A 16841-nucleotide genomic window follows, 5' to 3' on the forward strand; every position below is an offset into this window, starting at 1 on the left:
AAAAGGTCCTTATACTCTTGATGCAGGAATGCACCAATCAGGTTATGTTAATAGCAGAAGGTGTCAGAATTCTGAGATAATGGAAATGAATACCTATAGTAATTGAATATCACAGAAAAGAGGAGGATCTCCAATTATGTAGCAGGTTTCATATCCTTGGATCATCCCAAAGTTCTTTACATACTATGAAGTACTTTCTGTCAAATGTGATTATTCTAATGTATGTAACATGGCTGTCAGTTTATGCTTCCATAAACAGCAATGTAATGATGATCAGATATTCTGTTTTTGTGATGTTAATCTAAGTATAAATACTGGCCAGGACATGGTGTTCACCTATTACCCTTCTTAAAAATAGTGCAATAGGATCTTTTACATGGTTCAGTAGTGGCAGCTGCCTGAGTATGTGATTAGGTTGAGGAATATGAAAAGGTACTGGTAATAACCATCATTAATGTTACCTACTGTGCAATTCCTGTTTATGTCTATGGATTCTTTCTTTATGTGATGAGGACTTTGGAGCTGATTCCTCCCTCAGGTTCTCAACTCTTGACTCCCCTATAATACAGTTTTTTATATCTCAGCCATGAATATATTCAGTGATTGAATCTGTGCAGCTCCCTGGGGTAGAGAATTCCAAAGAATCATAACCATCTGAGAGAAAAAAAATTCTCATCTTTTAAATGGGTAACATCTCATTCTGAATCTATGCCCCTTCAGAATCTTGAGTTTCAGTAAGACTACCTCTCATTCTTCTAAACAACAGAGTGTAGGTCTAATCACTCCCCAACACCAGACCCCCAAAGGCTAATTGTTATTCTGCTCCATTTGAAATGCCTTTATTCAACCATCTTTTCTCCCACCACTCAAATGCAGTTCTGATCAATGCTACCTGGAGAGAAGCCTTTGCTCACATTGTGTGTAAGGGCATTTGACCACAAACAATCCCTTAGGCTTAGTTCACAATAAAATATTGCTGTGGAGGAGGGGGCAGTGTGCATAACTATCATAATATGCCTTTTGAGTGCAGAATAATTTCTAGCCCATTAACTAGTCACTCCTTCATTTCCACGAGCATGTAAACTGGCTAGAAAGTTTGCCTAATTTATGCCAATGACTACACATCTAAAAGTAATTCTTTATTTGTGAAATCCTTTGGGACATCCTAAAAATGTTTAAAGACGTTGTTGTAGGAAAGAATACAGATCTTGCATTTCTACAATGGTCATAAGTTTGGAGATTTTCAATACATTTACTTTGTTACTAATAGGCACAATAAGATGCATCTTACCATCAATGAATAGAAAAAGTGTTGAAATAGGAATTGGATGTCAGGCAGAGACTCCATGACACTTGATTGTTTTTCCTTGTTAAAATTAACAGTTTCTTGCTTTGGGTACTTATGATTTGAGAAAAATGTGTTAAAAATAGTTGCAAAGAGTGTTATGGTAAGGAATAGAATTATCTCTTTGCTACGAACAACAAGTCATAAGCTAGACATAATGCAGTTAGATATTGAATACAGTTCTTTCTGTTTGATCCATGTTCAGAAAAACCTCCAAACTGTCCGTGACATTTTCCATTCCCCATATTGGCTTTCCTGAGGCCCCTCTTAAATGGGTGAGCCCTTATTTTTAAACAGTGACCCCTAGTACTAGATTCTTCCACAACAGGAAACATCCAATCCGGCATGTCAAGATGCTTCAGGATCGTGTACATTTCAATCAAGTCTCCTCTTGTTCTTCTAAATTCACTTCTATTAGTTAAACTAGGTTAATTGTTCTATATTATGAGTTGTTCCAGGATTTGTATATCATCAATTAAGTTCAGGTTTATTGTCGTGGGCATACATACACAGGGTATAAATGGCATGAAAATTAGCCTTTTGCAGCAGCAGCACAGTACGTTACAAACATGGCAAACATAAGTTAACATAAATTTAAAGCAACAGTTATTTAGAGTTCTGCTAAAGTTAACATCTTCCACAGTAATTTTGGTGAGAGACTGCAAAACATACTCATCAAATTCCTTTCCCACATTACTGCAGAAGACGGGTGATACCATGAGTATATAGATTGCCATTTTCTATTTTAATACAGTATGTTCAAACATTTGGAGTTAATGTATGCATATTTTTGCTTTAAAGTTGCCCAAAGAAGATCCTATTCTCCTGAGCGGTCCAACTTTTCAAGAGTTAGAAAATGATGAGTTGTGAGTCAACACTTATACTCTTTCAAGGCTTTCAGCTTCCAGAGGAAATTAACACTGTATTGTTTAGGCTCTTTCATAGCCTTATCAGTCAAAAGGGTGTGTTTAGAACTTAGAATATAACTATTTGATGGTTTTGCCGACCATCATATTTACATACAACTTAGTATCATCTGTCAGTTCAAATTCTTCAGCTTCTGCTTATTTTTAGTGGAACCTTATAGTGTGTTAGCACATCTCAGTAGAGTAGAAATTCCAAAGAGATTCTGTTCTGTAGTGTCTTTGCGAGCTTGGTCAAGACTTTTATTCAACATGTACAGAAGGAAAGTTATTCCTTTTCTGTATTCTTTGGAAATGCTTGTACTTCAAAATAAAAATTACTTTTGATAAAAATACTTTTAAAGCTCCACTCATTGAAATAAACCTAAATTACAATTATGGATGCTGAAAACCCAAAATACTGAGTGGTGGAGTACAACTTCTGAGCTACACATGACCTGTTTTTCCAGTCAGTGATGGAATTTCGCAGTTCCAGAGATTTGTATGATGTTATTGGGCATCCATACTTAAACTGATAAATTGGATGTCTATAAGAGCTTGGGGTGGGGGACAGAGGCCTAAAAATAGAAAACTGATGAGTGCTGCAGCCACAGCTAGATCAAAAATCTGCCAGTTTGTAAAATGGCTGCTTATTACCCAACAGATTCTCCTGAAATAACTGTAGCTGACTTTCAAACTGACCTCCATCACCTCTCTAATCACTACTTCTATCCTGTCAAGAACTGTTGTCTGCTTTCTAGAAGGTGTTCAGTACTGTAGGAGCACTGAAGGCAAGACAAGTGAAAGTTTTAGCAGGTGATGCCATCCCACCAGTTCAGCTTCTATTTTGGCACGAGGTTTTATGAGAGATTCCAAAGGAGACCAAATAATGTATGGAAATATTTCACACTCAGGCCAGCAAGCCTCAAGATCCATCCATGCACCAGAACAAGAGGGCAACAGGAGTCTGTACAATGAGCCTGAAATACCGGGGTCTTTCCTGGAGTCAGATAATAGTACCCAGGTCAATTAGTAATGTTTTATTTTCCCAGGTCACCTACATACCTTGTTTGAGCATCAAGATAAAGGCATGCGGACCAGTTGCCATGGCAGAGCAGGAATTGGATAAAGCTGTGAGACTGGGATTCGCTGGTTCTAGCCTATGAAGGTTTCTTGAAGGAGACACTGGTTGATAATGCTTGCAACCCTCTGACCAACCATTAGAAAAGTGTGTGGATACTGAACCATTGAAAATGTGCCTGCCAGTCCATTTAAATGCCCAAGGGCTGTACTGCCAAGGATATAGTCAGACACCAGATTGATCATAATTTTCATTAGCACATGCCCAACATGGTGGGGAGAAGGAGAGTACATTGGAACTGGCTGATATAGAGTCTGACTACCTTCCTGGCTGAACTACACCAGACTATCCCACATCTGGTTCAAGCTCAGAGCTAAAGAAGGTTCAACAAGAAACATCAGAAGAGGGCAGCAAACAGATGGTCCACACTTATGCACCCTGCCTATAGCAGCACCTAACAAGCTCGCCAGCTGGCTTTTCTTGGCATGCCACATTATCTTCACATTGATGAATATACTTCAGATGAAAAGGAAAGGGTCACCAAGAGTTTTCCATACCTGTGGCGTGAGTGAAAGCCTTAGCTGCAAGTAAGCACCCTATCCCTTTGAAGTAACCATTGCTGTGTTTACTGAGTGCATGACCTCTAACCTAACAGAGAGATTGCTGCCCCTATGTGGATAATGAAATTGCAGCCTGTTACGAACACTTCTGATTCAAATATGTGTCATTCATGAGTAAATAGTGCTACTGTGCATTAGGAACAACTGAATTGCATGTAAACAGGGGCACATCAGGAGAACAGGCATGTCTGCATGATCAGAACTTCATACAGCTGGACAACAGACCAAATCTCAATACCAGTGTCAAGCAAGACCATGCCATTGCCAAACACATTCCTCCATCTTTCTCATTGTAGTCCTGCACCTCACCTCTTACAAGCTTCCTGCTGGAGTGGAGCTAATTTATAGAACAAATGGGAAACTCTTCAGCCTATTTCACTACCACTCCAGAACCAAGATCACCCAGCTTCAGTCATCGAGCTGCAGTTCACAAGCAATGGTTGCATGTGTACATGTTTGGAAAATGACCTCCAAATCATTGTCAACTTGTTTGCTTTAGTGTAACAGAGAGTGGGCCTTTCACGCAGCATCCATAAAATAAAGATCCTCTCCCAACCAGCTCCATCATACGACACCAGTTCCAGCAATAGAGGTCCACTAGGAAACCTTGGAAAATGCGAACCATCTCCCATATCTCGGGAGCCAGCTCTCAATAAATGCTAATGTTGATGATGAAGTACACCACCATCTTTAATGTGCCTTTGTTTTTTTTTTAGAGGAAAAGTGTTTGAATACCAAGACCTCAGACCAGGCTGGCTGAAAGCTCATGGTCTACCTGACAGCAATGATTCATGGCCTCCACTATACTACTCAGACATGGATTATTTACAGCAGGCTACACAAAGCACTGGAGAATTACCACCAATGCTTCCTCCACAATCCTTTAATGCCACTAGCAAGATAAGCAAGCCAATATCAGCATCCTCTTTCAGGCCAACAATTGGCTCTGATGACCACATATTTTGAATGTCTGACATCAGATTCCCAAAACAGACACACTCTTCTGAGCTACATTACTTGAACAGAGGAAAAAATTCAAATATGTTCTGGAAGCTCTCCAGATGAAATAGTTAATAATTAAGGTCATAACAGTGTACATCTATAATATTGAAGTTTACAAATAACTGTAGTAAATATCTGGAAATTAACTCCTTTTAAAGAATTAGCTGAACTTTGTACAGGTTTTGATCATGATGTGCTTATTTGAAAGATTCAAAGAAAAACAACAAAGGTGGCTTCTGGGATCATTGATCAACTATAAGGAGCTCAGTTTATTCTAAATGAAATAAGATTAGAACATGATTTAAATTTCTTAATCAAAGAAGACAAAGAAAATCAATGTTCTGAACACAGTCAAATATTAAAATCTGCAAAACTATAATGATAAATGCTCCCAAATGATTGACATTTTGAATAAATTGAAATAAAACCTTAAGTATTATGGAATGAATATATTCTGCTCACTAAGATTTTATTGGTTATCAGCTAAAATTTTCTAATAAGAGAGCATTGTACAGATTTTATCATGAAATATTTTCCACAAAATCTTACCAGAATTATATTTTATAATATTAGTTGTTCAAACAAACATTCTTAAAAAATTACCATGACCCATTTCGATATGTATGTTCATGTAAAATATATATAGATATAAAATTCATTCTATACACAAAATCAAGCAACTTCTATCTTTTCACATTGAAGCCAACAGTTTACTTAAAGTTAAATAAGTCGATGTCAATCTTGAAGTAGACATAGGCGTAGTAATCTTGTTGGCTGACATTCAGTCCAGGGATATCCATGTTGGCCTATTGTAAAAATGAAATGCTACTAGGTTAGGAACAGTATTATGGTAATCACTAAATTTATCAGTGTTAAGTATCACTTGATAGATACAGATCAAGGTTGTTCTTTTATGACTATTTAGGACATCCTTTCAGAAAGGCACCATCCCATCCCCAATTCACGGAAGCCTTTAAATGATGCCTGAGTTTATGCCTGAACATCCTTCATAATTTATTTCCAGATATTGATGATACTTTTTGTAAAGGAGAGCTTCTTGACATTAGTCCTCTATTTGGCATTATCATTTATGGATCAAAGTTTTAATGCAACTGTTTGATCTGAAATAATATTCCAATCTTACAATTATCAAATAATGTATTGTTTTATATCCATCTTCAAAGCCACTCATCAGTCACTCTAATGCTCATTTATTAATCATTTCATAATAGAATCCCAATTTTAACCTCTTACAGCATTCAGCAATGTGGTTTATGAGTTGATTAAAATATCAGCAACTTGGTACTCAATAATAAATGTGTGCTCATATCATGTTAACAAGCATACTTAAGGCAGCATGTGAAGCAGATAAAGACCTTGTTGAGATTTAAAAGCTGTGATGATGTTAATCAGACTCTGATAGTGTTTTAACTTGAGTCAGTGCCTGGTGCCAACGTCTCCAGGTAAATCCACAAAAAATCTAGCAAGGTAAATAATTTGAAGTATTTCAAGCTTAGATGCCCAATGGTCTTAAGTGTCACTGATAGTCTTGTGGGATAGGTGACCAGCTTGGTGTTTTTAAATGAGGGCTAAAATTTAAAATGGTTAGGCATTGCATGGATTAAATTTAGGGATTAGGATGTGATGTCCAGGTTCTTTTCCGGATTGACTCCAGAGCCTGAATGTTTCTCTGTGAGTCAATGATCAGACTGCAGTGCAATTTAAAACAATTTCTTTGGAATATGCACTTCACTACTTTGGCAAAAGAATTCAGCATACTTATGTTTATTGTCTGCTGTCATGAATTGATTGGCCTATTTGGACTGATTTCCCTGATTCTTTAAGGATGCAGTGTCAAGTAATAAGAGGATTAGGTGGATCATTTTAATTACTTTAAATTTGGGACCTTTTGGCTGCAGGTGGGATCAATAGATTCCAATCTCCAAAGCCATATATCTGTGTTTTTTTTCCTTTCTTTTCACTAGCACCAGCTACTGCCTGGGAATAAACCAGCATTAAAATTCCTGGTATTTGTATTCACAGGGATTCTGCAACCATCCAGGGAGTAGGCATGGGATTAGGGCCAGGTTAATTTGTATTTAAAAGGATCTAGTTTACTGCAACCGTCTATAATATTTAATTTGATACTTTGACACCATTTGGAGATGTTCTTAGAGAATTATCATGAACAACATCCTCCAAAAAATCTGATATAGACTCTCAGATGGCAAGGATTGCCACTGGCAACTGAATCATAGGATATAAATTACTCTTTCTGCAGGTCTCCATATTCAGCAGGAAGAATGTTACTTGTCAGAATCTGATAATTTAATTAAAAAGTTATCAAATTATTTGCAAGACTCTAAGCAGATACTGTAATATGCTTTTAAAAGCTGATATCCTTTTAAGAAAGAGTTGAAAGAATTTGATTCAGATTTGGTGGTTGTAAGCTTTCATCCTCCTGAATTACACTAAGCTAGTTGAAGTCATTGTCAAGGAAGTTACCACAAATGAATAGAGTATATTTGTTGTCAGACAGGATGTAATAATAATAATGAATAGCTTCAAATAAAGATAAGCTATTATCACAAATAAAGCAAGCAAATAGTATCAAAAGTTCACTATAAGACCACTCATAAAATAAAAATTGACTTAAGTTCTTCAGATAGTGATTTATTGATATTCATTTACTATGTTTGTTGAAACTCTGAGGATTTTTGGAAGATCGCACAAACCCAGTGGATGAAAGTAATGCAATCTATCTCTGATAAAGTGGGGAATAGAACCCTTGTTGTTCATGCCATAGTTTCTAACTTTAGATGCCTGTATGATTTGCAAGTATTCTTAACATTTGTCAGAAATGCAGAACTACAGAAAATTTTTTAACTGTCAATAGAACCAAAAATGGTCACAGATGTATTAAGATACTTGTATTCCAATTTACTTGTCCAATATTTAGAGTATGTTAATGTAAGTAATTAAGTAAAGATAGTTATTGAACAAGTTAGTGTTAAAATATCCCACTGTTATAAGACTATTGAATGGATCTGCTGTACACTGATGGACACTTGACCTCACAATCTACCTCGCCATGGCCTTGCACCTTATTGTCACCTGCATTGCACTTTCCTCTGTAACTGTAACACTATATTCTGCATTCTGTTATTGTTTTACCTTGTACTACCTTGATGAACTGGTTCTAATAAAATGATCTGTCTGGATGGCATGTAAAACAAAGTTTTTCACTGTACTGTAGTACATATGACAATAATAAACCAATTTATCAAGGTACAGCAAAAAACTTCGTTTGCATGCGATTCATACAGATCATTTCATTACAACAGTGGATTGAGGTAGTACAAGGGAAAACAATAACAATGCAGAATAGTGTCACAGTTAACAATTAAAAATAAGAATTTTTCACAATGTTTCCGACCTATTTACCATGTTTTGTACACATTGCATTAATAATTTTTTATATATTTCTCAAGTCATGGACATTAAATTTATACTTGGATATCTGTCAAATAAACAGTGTCTTAAAGGCAGCAGACCACTGAAATAGCTTGTTGAATGTTGAATTCCACAGAGGTCTTGTTTGATTACATTCTTAATTTATTGGTGTTAAAGACTGGATTTTTCTTCTGCGTATCAATACCATCAGGATCCAGGTCAATTTCTGTCTTTACTGCCTCTGACAACTACAAGGCCCACCTGGGGAAGACTGGCAATTGTGAGCTCAGCTATGTCCCTGAAGTTGAGCAATAATCTTGTAATGTCTTTTCCCTTCCTAATGGCCTCAGCACTAACTTTATCAGCCTCTGAAAGGTTTTGTTCCCTCCAAGATTCATCCTGTTGAAATGGACAGCTGCCTCCTGTTCCACAGCACCTCCTTCAGAACCAGCAGAACTTTTTTCTACTATGTGGTGGAACATTGCATGAAGCCCAAAGAAACCCTTCATCTCTCCCTAACAATTTGTCACCCCAGCAAAAAGATAATGCCAGCCATACAAATTCTGAAAAACTATGCATTTAAAAAGGTAATAGCCCTAAAACTTCCATAGAGTCAGTGACATAAGTCAACTAGGAGTGTAGAATGGAAGCACAGAAATTAGCTAGTGCCCAAGTAAACCCAGCCTGAGCTGCTCTCTGCTCCACTGATGGCTCAAGGAATCAAGGAAACTGGGATTTCCTTGGTCCCAAAGCCAGTATTTGTCCTGCCTTGTACTCCACTCTTAGCTACTGATTCCATTCCTTTCCCTGGCAATTGTCTGAGATAAAACAATTCCACCTTGGTGTTAATGTTTGAGCCCAAGAGTGGCCATTGTGATAGTGGACCAGTGTAGGAGTGGGAGTCTGAGGCTTTGGCTCAAGAGGCTTCAGTGAGGAGGCACAGGTGAGTAGTAGGCTCAAAGCTGATGACCTGGAATCTGAGCTTCAAACACTGCGACGCATCAGGGAGGGGGAGAGTTACCTGGATGCTGTGTTTCAGGAGGCAGTCACACTCATGACTCATGAGATTAACTACTTCAAGTTCAGTCTGTGGTCAGGAACAAGAGGGTGTGACTGTGAGTGAAGCAGGTAGGGGAATCCAAGAGGTAGTGCTGGAGGAGCCTCAGCCCTTGACTTGTCCAACAGGTCTGCGATTCTTGCTCCCTCTGCAGATGGGAGCGGTAGGAAGGATGAGCAACTGAACCATGGTTCAGGGAGCCATTCAAGAGGGGGGAGGGAAGAGAAATGTAGTTGTAATTGGGAATAGTATAGTCAGGGGAATAGACACGATTCTCTGAACAAGGATCGAAAGTCCCGAAGGCTGTGTTGCCTGCCTGGTGCCTGGGTTTGGGACGTCTCTTCTGACCTGCAGAGGAATTTGGAGCGGGAGGGGAAAGATCCAATTGTCGTGGGCCATGTTGGTACCAACCGCATAGGTAGAATAAGGAAAGAGGTTCTGCTGAGGGAATTTGAGCAGCTAGGGACTGAAATCAAAAAGGTAATAATCTCTGGATTGCTACGTGAGCCATGTGCAAATTGGCACAGGGTCAATAAGATCAGAGAGTTAAATGCATGGTTCAAAGATTGGTGTGGGAGAAGTGGGTTTGAATTCATGGGACATTGGCACCAGTATTGGGGAAGGATGGAGCTGTTCCAATGGGACAGGCTCCACCCAAACCATGCTGGGACCAGGATCCTGGCCAATTGTATAACTAGGGCTGTAGATAGGGCTTTAAACTATTGAAAAAGTATGGATAAAGTAAAAGGGAAGGAGAGTACAGGAGAGATTACTGAAGTCTCCAGAATAAAGAATAAGACAGAAAGTTTAGAAAGGGATAAGAATTTAACTTGGAGACAAATTTGAGAAGAAGGGTGGTGTATACAGGACTGAAAGTGTTATATTTAAATGCATGTAGTAAACAAAATAAGGTAGATGAGCTCAGCGCAGTTAAAAATTGGCGGGTATGACATTATGGACATCACAGAATCATGGTTGAAAGAAGATCACAGCTGGGAGCTAAACACCCAAGGATACACATCCTATTGAAAAGACAGGTGGGCAGACGGGGTGGGGTGGCTCTGTTGGTAAGAAATGAAATCAAATCCTCAGCAAGAAGTGACATGGGATCAGCAGATGTAGAATCCTTCTGGGGAGAGTTAAGAAACTGCATGGGTAAAAAGACCCTGTTGGGAGTTATATACAGGCCTCCGAATAATAGCCAGGTTGTGGGGTACAAATTACAACAGGAGATAGAAATGGCATGCAAGAAGGGCAATGTTACAGTGGTCATGAGGGATTTCAATATGCAGGTAGATTGGGAAAATCAGGTTGGTACGAGATCCCAGGAGAAGGAATTTGTAGAATGCCTACAAGATGGCTTTTTAGAGCAGCTTGTGGTCGAGCCCACTTGGGAAAAGGCAATTCTGGATTTGGTGTTGTGCAATGAACCAGATTTGATTAGGGAGCTTAAGGTAAAGGAACCCTTAGGAGGCAGTGATCATAATATGACAGAATTCACCCTGTAATTTGAAAGAGAGAAGCTAAAGTCGGATGTATCGGTATTACAGTTGAGTAAAGGTAACTACAGAGGCATGAGGGAGGAGCTGGCCAAAGTTGATTGGAAGGGGACCCTGGCAGGGATGATGGTAAAGCAGCAATGGCAGGAGTTTCTGGGAGTACTTCGGAAGACGCAGGATCAGTTCATCCCAAAGAAGCAGCAGCCTTCCGAAGGGAGGATGAGGCAACCATGGCTGACAAGGGAAGTCAAGGGCAGCATAAAAGCAAAAGAGAGGGCATATAATATTGCAAAAATTAGTGGGAAGATTTAAAAAACCAACAGAAGGCAACTAAAAAAGCAATAAGGGGAGAAAAGATGAAATATGAATGTAAGCTAGCCAATAATATAAGAGAGGATACAAAAATCTTTTTCAGATTATATAGAGTAAATGAGAGGCAAGGCTGAAGATTGGATCGCTGGAAAATGACTCTGGAGAGGGAAAAATGGGGAGCAAAGAAATGGCAGACAAACTGAATAGGTACTTTGCGTCAGTCTTCACTGTGGAAGACTCCAGCAATGTGTCAGAAATTCAAGAGAGTCAGGGGGCAGAAGTGAGTGTAGTCACTATTATAAGATAAGATCAGATAAGATCTCTTTATTAGTCACATGTACACCGAAACACACAGTGAAATACATCTTTTGTGTAGAGTTTTCTGGGGGCAGCCCACAAGTGTCACAACGTTTCCGGCGCCAACATGGCACACCCACAACTTCCTAACCCGTACGTCTTTGGAATGTAGGAGGAAACTGGAGCACCCAGAGGAAACCCACGCAGACACAGGGAAAACATACAAATTCAACACAGACAGCGGCGGGAATTGAACCGGGGTCGCTGGCGCTGTAATAGTGTTACGCTAACCGCTACACCACTATGCCTGCCCCAATTACTAAGGAGAAGGTGCTTGGGAAGCTGAAAGTTTTGAAGGTGGATAAGCCACTACACGCCAGTGTTCTGAAAGAGGTGGCTGAAGAGATTGTGGAGGCATTGGAAGTGATCTTTCAAGAAGCACTAGAGTCAGGACGTTCCAGAGGACTGGAAAATCGCAAATGTCACTCCACTCTTTAAGAAGGGAGGGAGGCAAAAGACAGGAAATTATAGGCCTGTTAGCCTAACTTCAGTGATCGTAAGATGTTAGAGCCCATTATTAAGGATGAGGTTTTGGGTTACTTGGAAGCCCATGATAAAATAGGCCAAAGTCAGCATGGTTTCCTCAAGGGGAAATCTTGCCTGACAAATCTGTTGGAATTCTTTGAGGAAGTAATGGGCAGGATAGACAAAGGATAGTCAATGGATGTTGTTTATTTGGATATTCAGAAGGCCTTTGACAAGGTACCGGACACAAGGCTGCTGAGGAAGATGGGAGCCCATGGGATTACAGGAAAGGTACTAGCATGGATAAAAGATTGGCTGACTGGCAGAAGGCAAAGAGTGGGAACAAAGGAGACCTTTTCTGGTTGGCTGCTGGTGACTGGTGGTGTTCCGCAGGGGTCGGTGTCGGGTTCGCTACTTTTCACGTTATATGTTAATGATCTGCATGACAGAATTGATGGCTTTGTGGCCAAATTTGCGAATGATACAAAAATAGGTGGAGGGGTAGGTAGTGTTGAGGAAGCAGGGAGTATGCAGAAGGACTTGGACAGGTTGTGAGAATGGGCAAAGAGATGGCAGACAGAATACAGTGTAGGGAAGTGTATGGTCATGCACTTTGGTAGAAGGAATAAAGGTGTAGACTATTTTCTAAACAGGGGGCATATTCAGAAATTGGAGCTGCAAAGGGACTTGGGAGTCCTAGTGCAGGATTCCCTAAAGGTTAACTTGCAGGTTGAGTCAGTAGTAAGGAAGGCGAATGCAATGTTAGCATTCATTTCGAGAGGACTAGAATATAAAAGCAAGGATATAATGCTGAAGCTTTATAAGCCATTGGTCAGACCACATCTAGAGTATTGTGAGCAGTTTTGGGCCCCTTTTCTAAGGAAGGATGTGCTGGCATTGGAGAGGGTCCAGAGGAGGTTTACAAGATTGACCTTGGGAATGAAAGGGTTAATGAGTGAAGAGCGTTTGATGGTTCTGGGCCTGTACTCGCTGGAGTTTAGAAGGATGGGGGTGGGGGGGAGGATCTCATTGAAACCTACTGAACATTGAAAGGCCTGATAGACTGGACGTGGAGAGGATGTTTCCAGTAGTGGGAGAGTCTAGGACCAGAGGGCACAGCCTCAGAATAGAAGGATGTCCCTTTAGAAGTGAGATGAGGAGGAATTTCTTTAGCCAGATGGTGGTGAATCTGTGGAATTCATTGCCACAGACAGCTGTGAAGGCCAAGTCATTGGGTATATTTAAAGCGGAGGTTGATAGGTTCTTGATTAGTAAGGGCATCAAAGGTTACAGGGAGAAAGCAGGAGAATGGGGTTGAAAAGGAAAAATGAATCAGCCATGATCGAATGGCCTAATTCTGCTCCTATGTCTTATGCTCTTAAGATGAACTTCACACAAAACATCTGGGCTTTCACTATACTGCCTATTTTACCTCAAAAACACTGCCTGACTCTCCTCATGATTGGGCTCATCTGCTGCTGAAACCCTCATTCATGAATTTGTTACTTCCAGACTTGATAATTCTGACACACTTTAAGCTGGCCTTTCTTATTCTACTCTTTCTTATGCTTAGCTCATTAAAACTATTGTTGGCAATGCCCCATTGCACACCATATCCCATTCATCCATCACCCTATGCTTGCTGACCTCCAACAGCTCCTAGTTAAGCAACAGCTCAATTTTAAAATCCTCCTCCTTGTTTTCAAATCCCTTCATAGCTTCCTTATTTATCTATTTTTTTCCAAGCCTATAATCTTCCAGTATTACTGTACTCCTGCCATCGAGTCTCTTGATCATCTCTGAATGTACGCATTCCAAAACTAGTGGCTGTGTCTTCAGCTGCCAAGGCTGTAAATTCTGCAATTCCCTCTCTAAACAGAATATGCCAGAAATACTCAACAGGTCAGACAGCAATCACAGAGAAAGAAACAAAGGTAATGTTTCAGACCATGACCCATCAGGTTCAGAAATGCTCAATGAGCTGCTGAGTTTTTCTAGCATTTGGGTTTGTATTTAAGCTTGCACATTTCCTGTTCATTCATTTTGCTATTATTCAAATAGAGGATTACATAAATTATAATTGGTATGTATCAGGAATTTCTTTGTTAACTAGTTAGTTTAAGGTTTGTCGTTATACAACGTGATGTTTCTTCTGAACCTACTTCTCCTTATCAGTTCTCTAAGGTGTCTAAATTTTCACTTCAATTCATAAATGCTAGTCAAGGACTATTAACCATTACCAAAAGTCAAAGAGTTGAGTTTATTGTCATATGCACAAGTACATGTATGCACAAGTGCAATGAAAAACTTGCCACGGCTCGGGATGACATAATACTAAGCAAAGAGAATAACAGTTGTTACCACACACCTTGTACCTCCAGGAGATACCGATGATCATGTTAATTACATGGAAGCAATATTTATTAAAGATAACAGTAAAGGAAATTTCAAAAAAAGTCTATAATAATTACAGAAAATGACGGAAACACTTAGTAGGTCAGGCATCTGTGGAAAGAGAAAGAGTCAATATTTCAACTCTGGTTTTTCCTCAGAACTGGGAAAAAGAGAAAACAAGTTAGCTTTAAGTTGCAGAGAGGATGGGGGAGGGATGGATAAAACAACAGGAATACCTTTGATAGGATGGGGCTGGGATTGCCTTGGTGATCTATTGATGAAGCCATGTGGTTGATATATTAATGACGACCATTAGAGAAAGAGGAAATAATTAATATTGTATATTTTAGGGCGGCACGGTAGCATAGCGGTTAGCGCGACGCTATTACAGTGCCAGCAATCAGGATTCGATTCCCATCGCTATCTGTAAGGAGTTTGTACGTTCTCCCGTGTCTGCATGGGTTTCCTCCGGGTGCTCCGGTTTCCTCCCACATTCCAAAGACGTACGGGTAGGTTAATTTGGGTTTAAAATGGGCGGTGCGGACTCATTGGGCCGGAAGGGCCTGTTACCACGCTGTAAATAAAATCTAAAAAACAATAAAATTTTAGAAAAAGAAACAATCAGAAGTTGTGAAAAGTGGGTCAAGGGTGTAGGAAATGCCAGGGGAACAGGCATGGCCCAACTTATGTGCCCAAGCTTTGCCTGCCTTTCTGTGGAATACATGGAACAGTCCTTGTCCTTGATAGCTGAACGTACAGTCAGTTGCTACACCACTGTACCATGCCAATGAGCATGAAACTTTACTCCATAATAAGCATAATTAATATTGTATATTTTGTTTTGTAGAAAATTAAACTTCAGAATTGTCTCTGGAACAGACAGATGCTGAAGTAGGAACAATTTTCTTCCTAACAGAAAAATAGAAGGCCAAATACAGCTGTGGACTGCACTAGTATAAATCTTCATTGCAAAGCCCTACAATCTCTGTGGACAGACCATGGCCAGGAACAAGGCAAGGAGCACGAGTGAGAGCCAAAGGCAGGAGCGTGGCCAAAAACATGAAACTGGGGGCTGACACGTAGTCAGGACCTTGGGCATATATGCAGATGGAGCATAACCAGAATGGGGCAAGTGTGTGGATGGGGCACAATGGGGAAGGAGACCAGGTGTATGGATGGAGTACTGTGGGGAATGGGGCTAAATGTACAGTCAGAATGTGACCAGGATTGTGAGTTGGAGGCCAGACCATGGCCAGGAATGTGGGCAAGCACGTGGATGGAGTATGGCAGGGAACGGGGACAAGTGAGCGGATAGAGTGTGGCCAGGAGTGTGTGAAGCTGTGCAGACACCGTGGCTGGGAACAGCAGTATGTGCAGGTGGCGGGTGGGGGAAGGGGACTAAGTGCGTGGACTGAGCACCAAGTGGAACAAGATTAGGTGTGCAGCTGAGGGCTGGAATTGTGAGCCGGGGCTGGAATGAAGTCAACATCTGCAGTTGAAGACTGCACAAATTGTCAGCACGTGTGCCCAGAGAAAGAGTGGGAGCAAGGGCTGAATGCAGGGTGTCTGTGGAAAGTCAGGGGGAGATCAGTGAATAGATGGGGGATGGGGGAGAGGAACTTCAAAGTGAAGGTGTTCAGGGACAGGGAGGATTGCAAGAGTGAAGGGTCAAGGAGGGATAGACGAGAAGAAAGGAGAGAGCTAGTGGGTAAGATCTCCAAGCCTACGCATGTGTTTGCATTATTCTGCTCTTAAATAATTTACTTGCATACATGCCTTTTTAATTACGTATATTCTGCTATTTAATGAAAGGAATATCATTTTATTATACAAGCAGATGAGTTACACAAGACACTCTGTAAAATTACATCATTAGGGAGTAGTAAGTAATGTGTTAATTTAGTAGTTAATGTGGCTCTCACAATGAAGGCTCTTTGAATAGCAATGAAGTTCACTGGTAGAGATGCTGGACAGACTGACTTTGTGAGCTGTAGATTTCAACAATTACACAATTCTAATGAAGAAAACAAATCTTGGTCCTTTCATTGCTGCATACTGCACAGAATCATAGTCAATTACTTGAGGAATTTCAAAATTGAATATGCTTTTAAATGTGCTCTTAGGATTATGCAAAACCAGCAAGGCTGTCCATATTGTGTTTGCTAACCTGAGAAGATGGTGTCTTGAACCATTGCAGTAGCCTCATAGTGGTATTTATTATCATCAATGTAACTATGATAATGTAATCTTAAGCTTTCCTATAAGAGGACAGGTACATGGAGAAAAGTTTAGAGTGATATGGGCCAAACACAGGCAAATGGGACTAGCTTGGATAAGACATCTTGCTCAGCATG

The 16841-nt window shown here is 40.1% G+C and overlaps 1 protein-coding gene across 1 annotated transcript in view; it reads right to left on the reverse strand.

The window, feature by feature from the left end:
- Positions 1 to 5410: 5410 nt before the first annotated feature.
- The window catches only part of LOC127575437 (V-type proton ATPase subunit C 1-B-like), a 61844-nt gene continuing 50413 nt past the window's right edge, over positions 5411 to 16841 (reverse strand). The window contains 1 exon segment of the mRNA XM_052025310.1: positions 5411 to 5756. Within this exon segment, the coding sequence (XP_051881270.1) occupies positions 5661 to 5756 (96 nt within the window). The 3' untranslated portion in view covers positions 5411 to 5660.

The sequence above is a fragment of the Pristis pectinata genome, chromosome 10 (assembly GCF_009764475.1).
Source record: "Pristis pectinata isolate sPriPec2 chromosome 10, sPriPec2.1.pri, whole genome shotgun sequence".
Lineage (NCBI taxonomy): Eukaryota > Metazoa > Chordata > Chondrichthyes > Rhinopristiformes > Pristidae > Pristis > Pristis pectinata.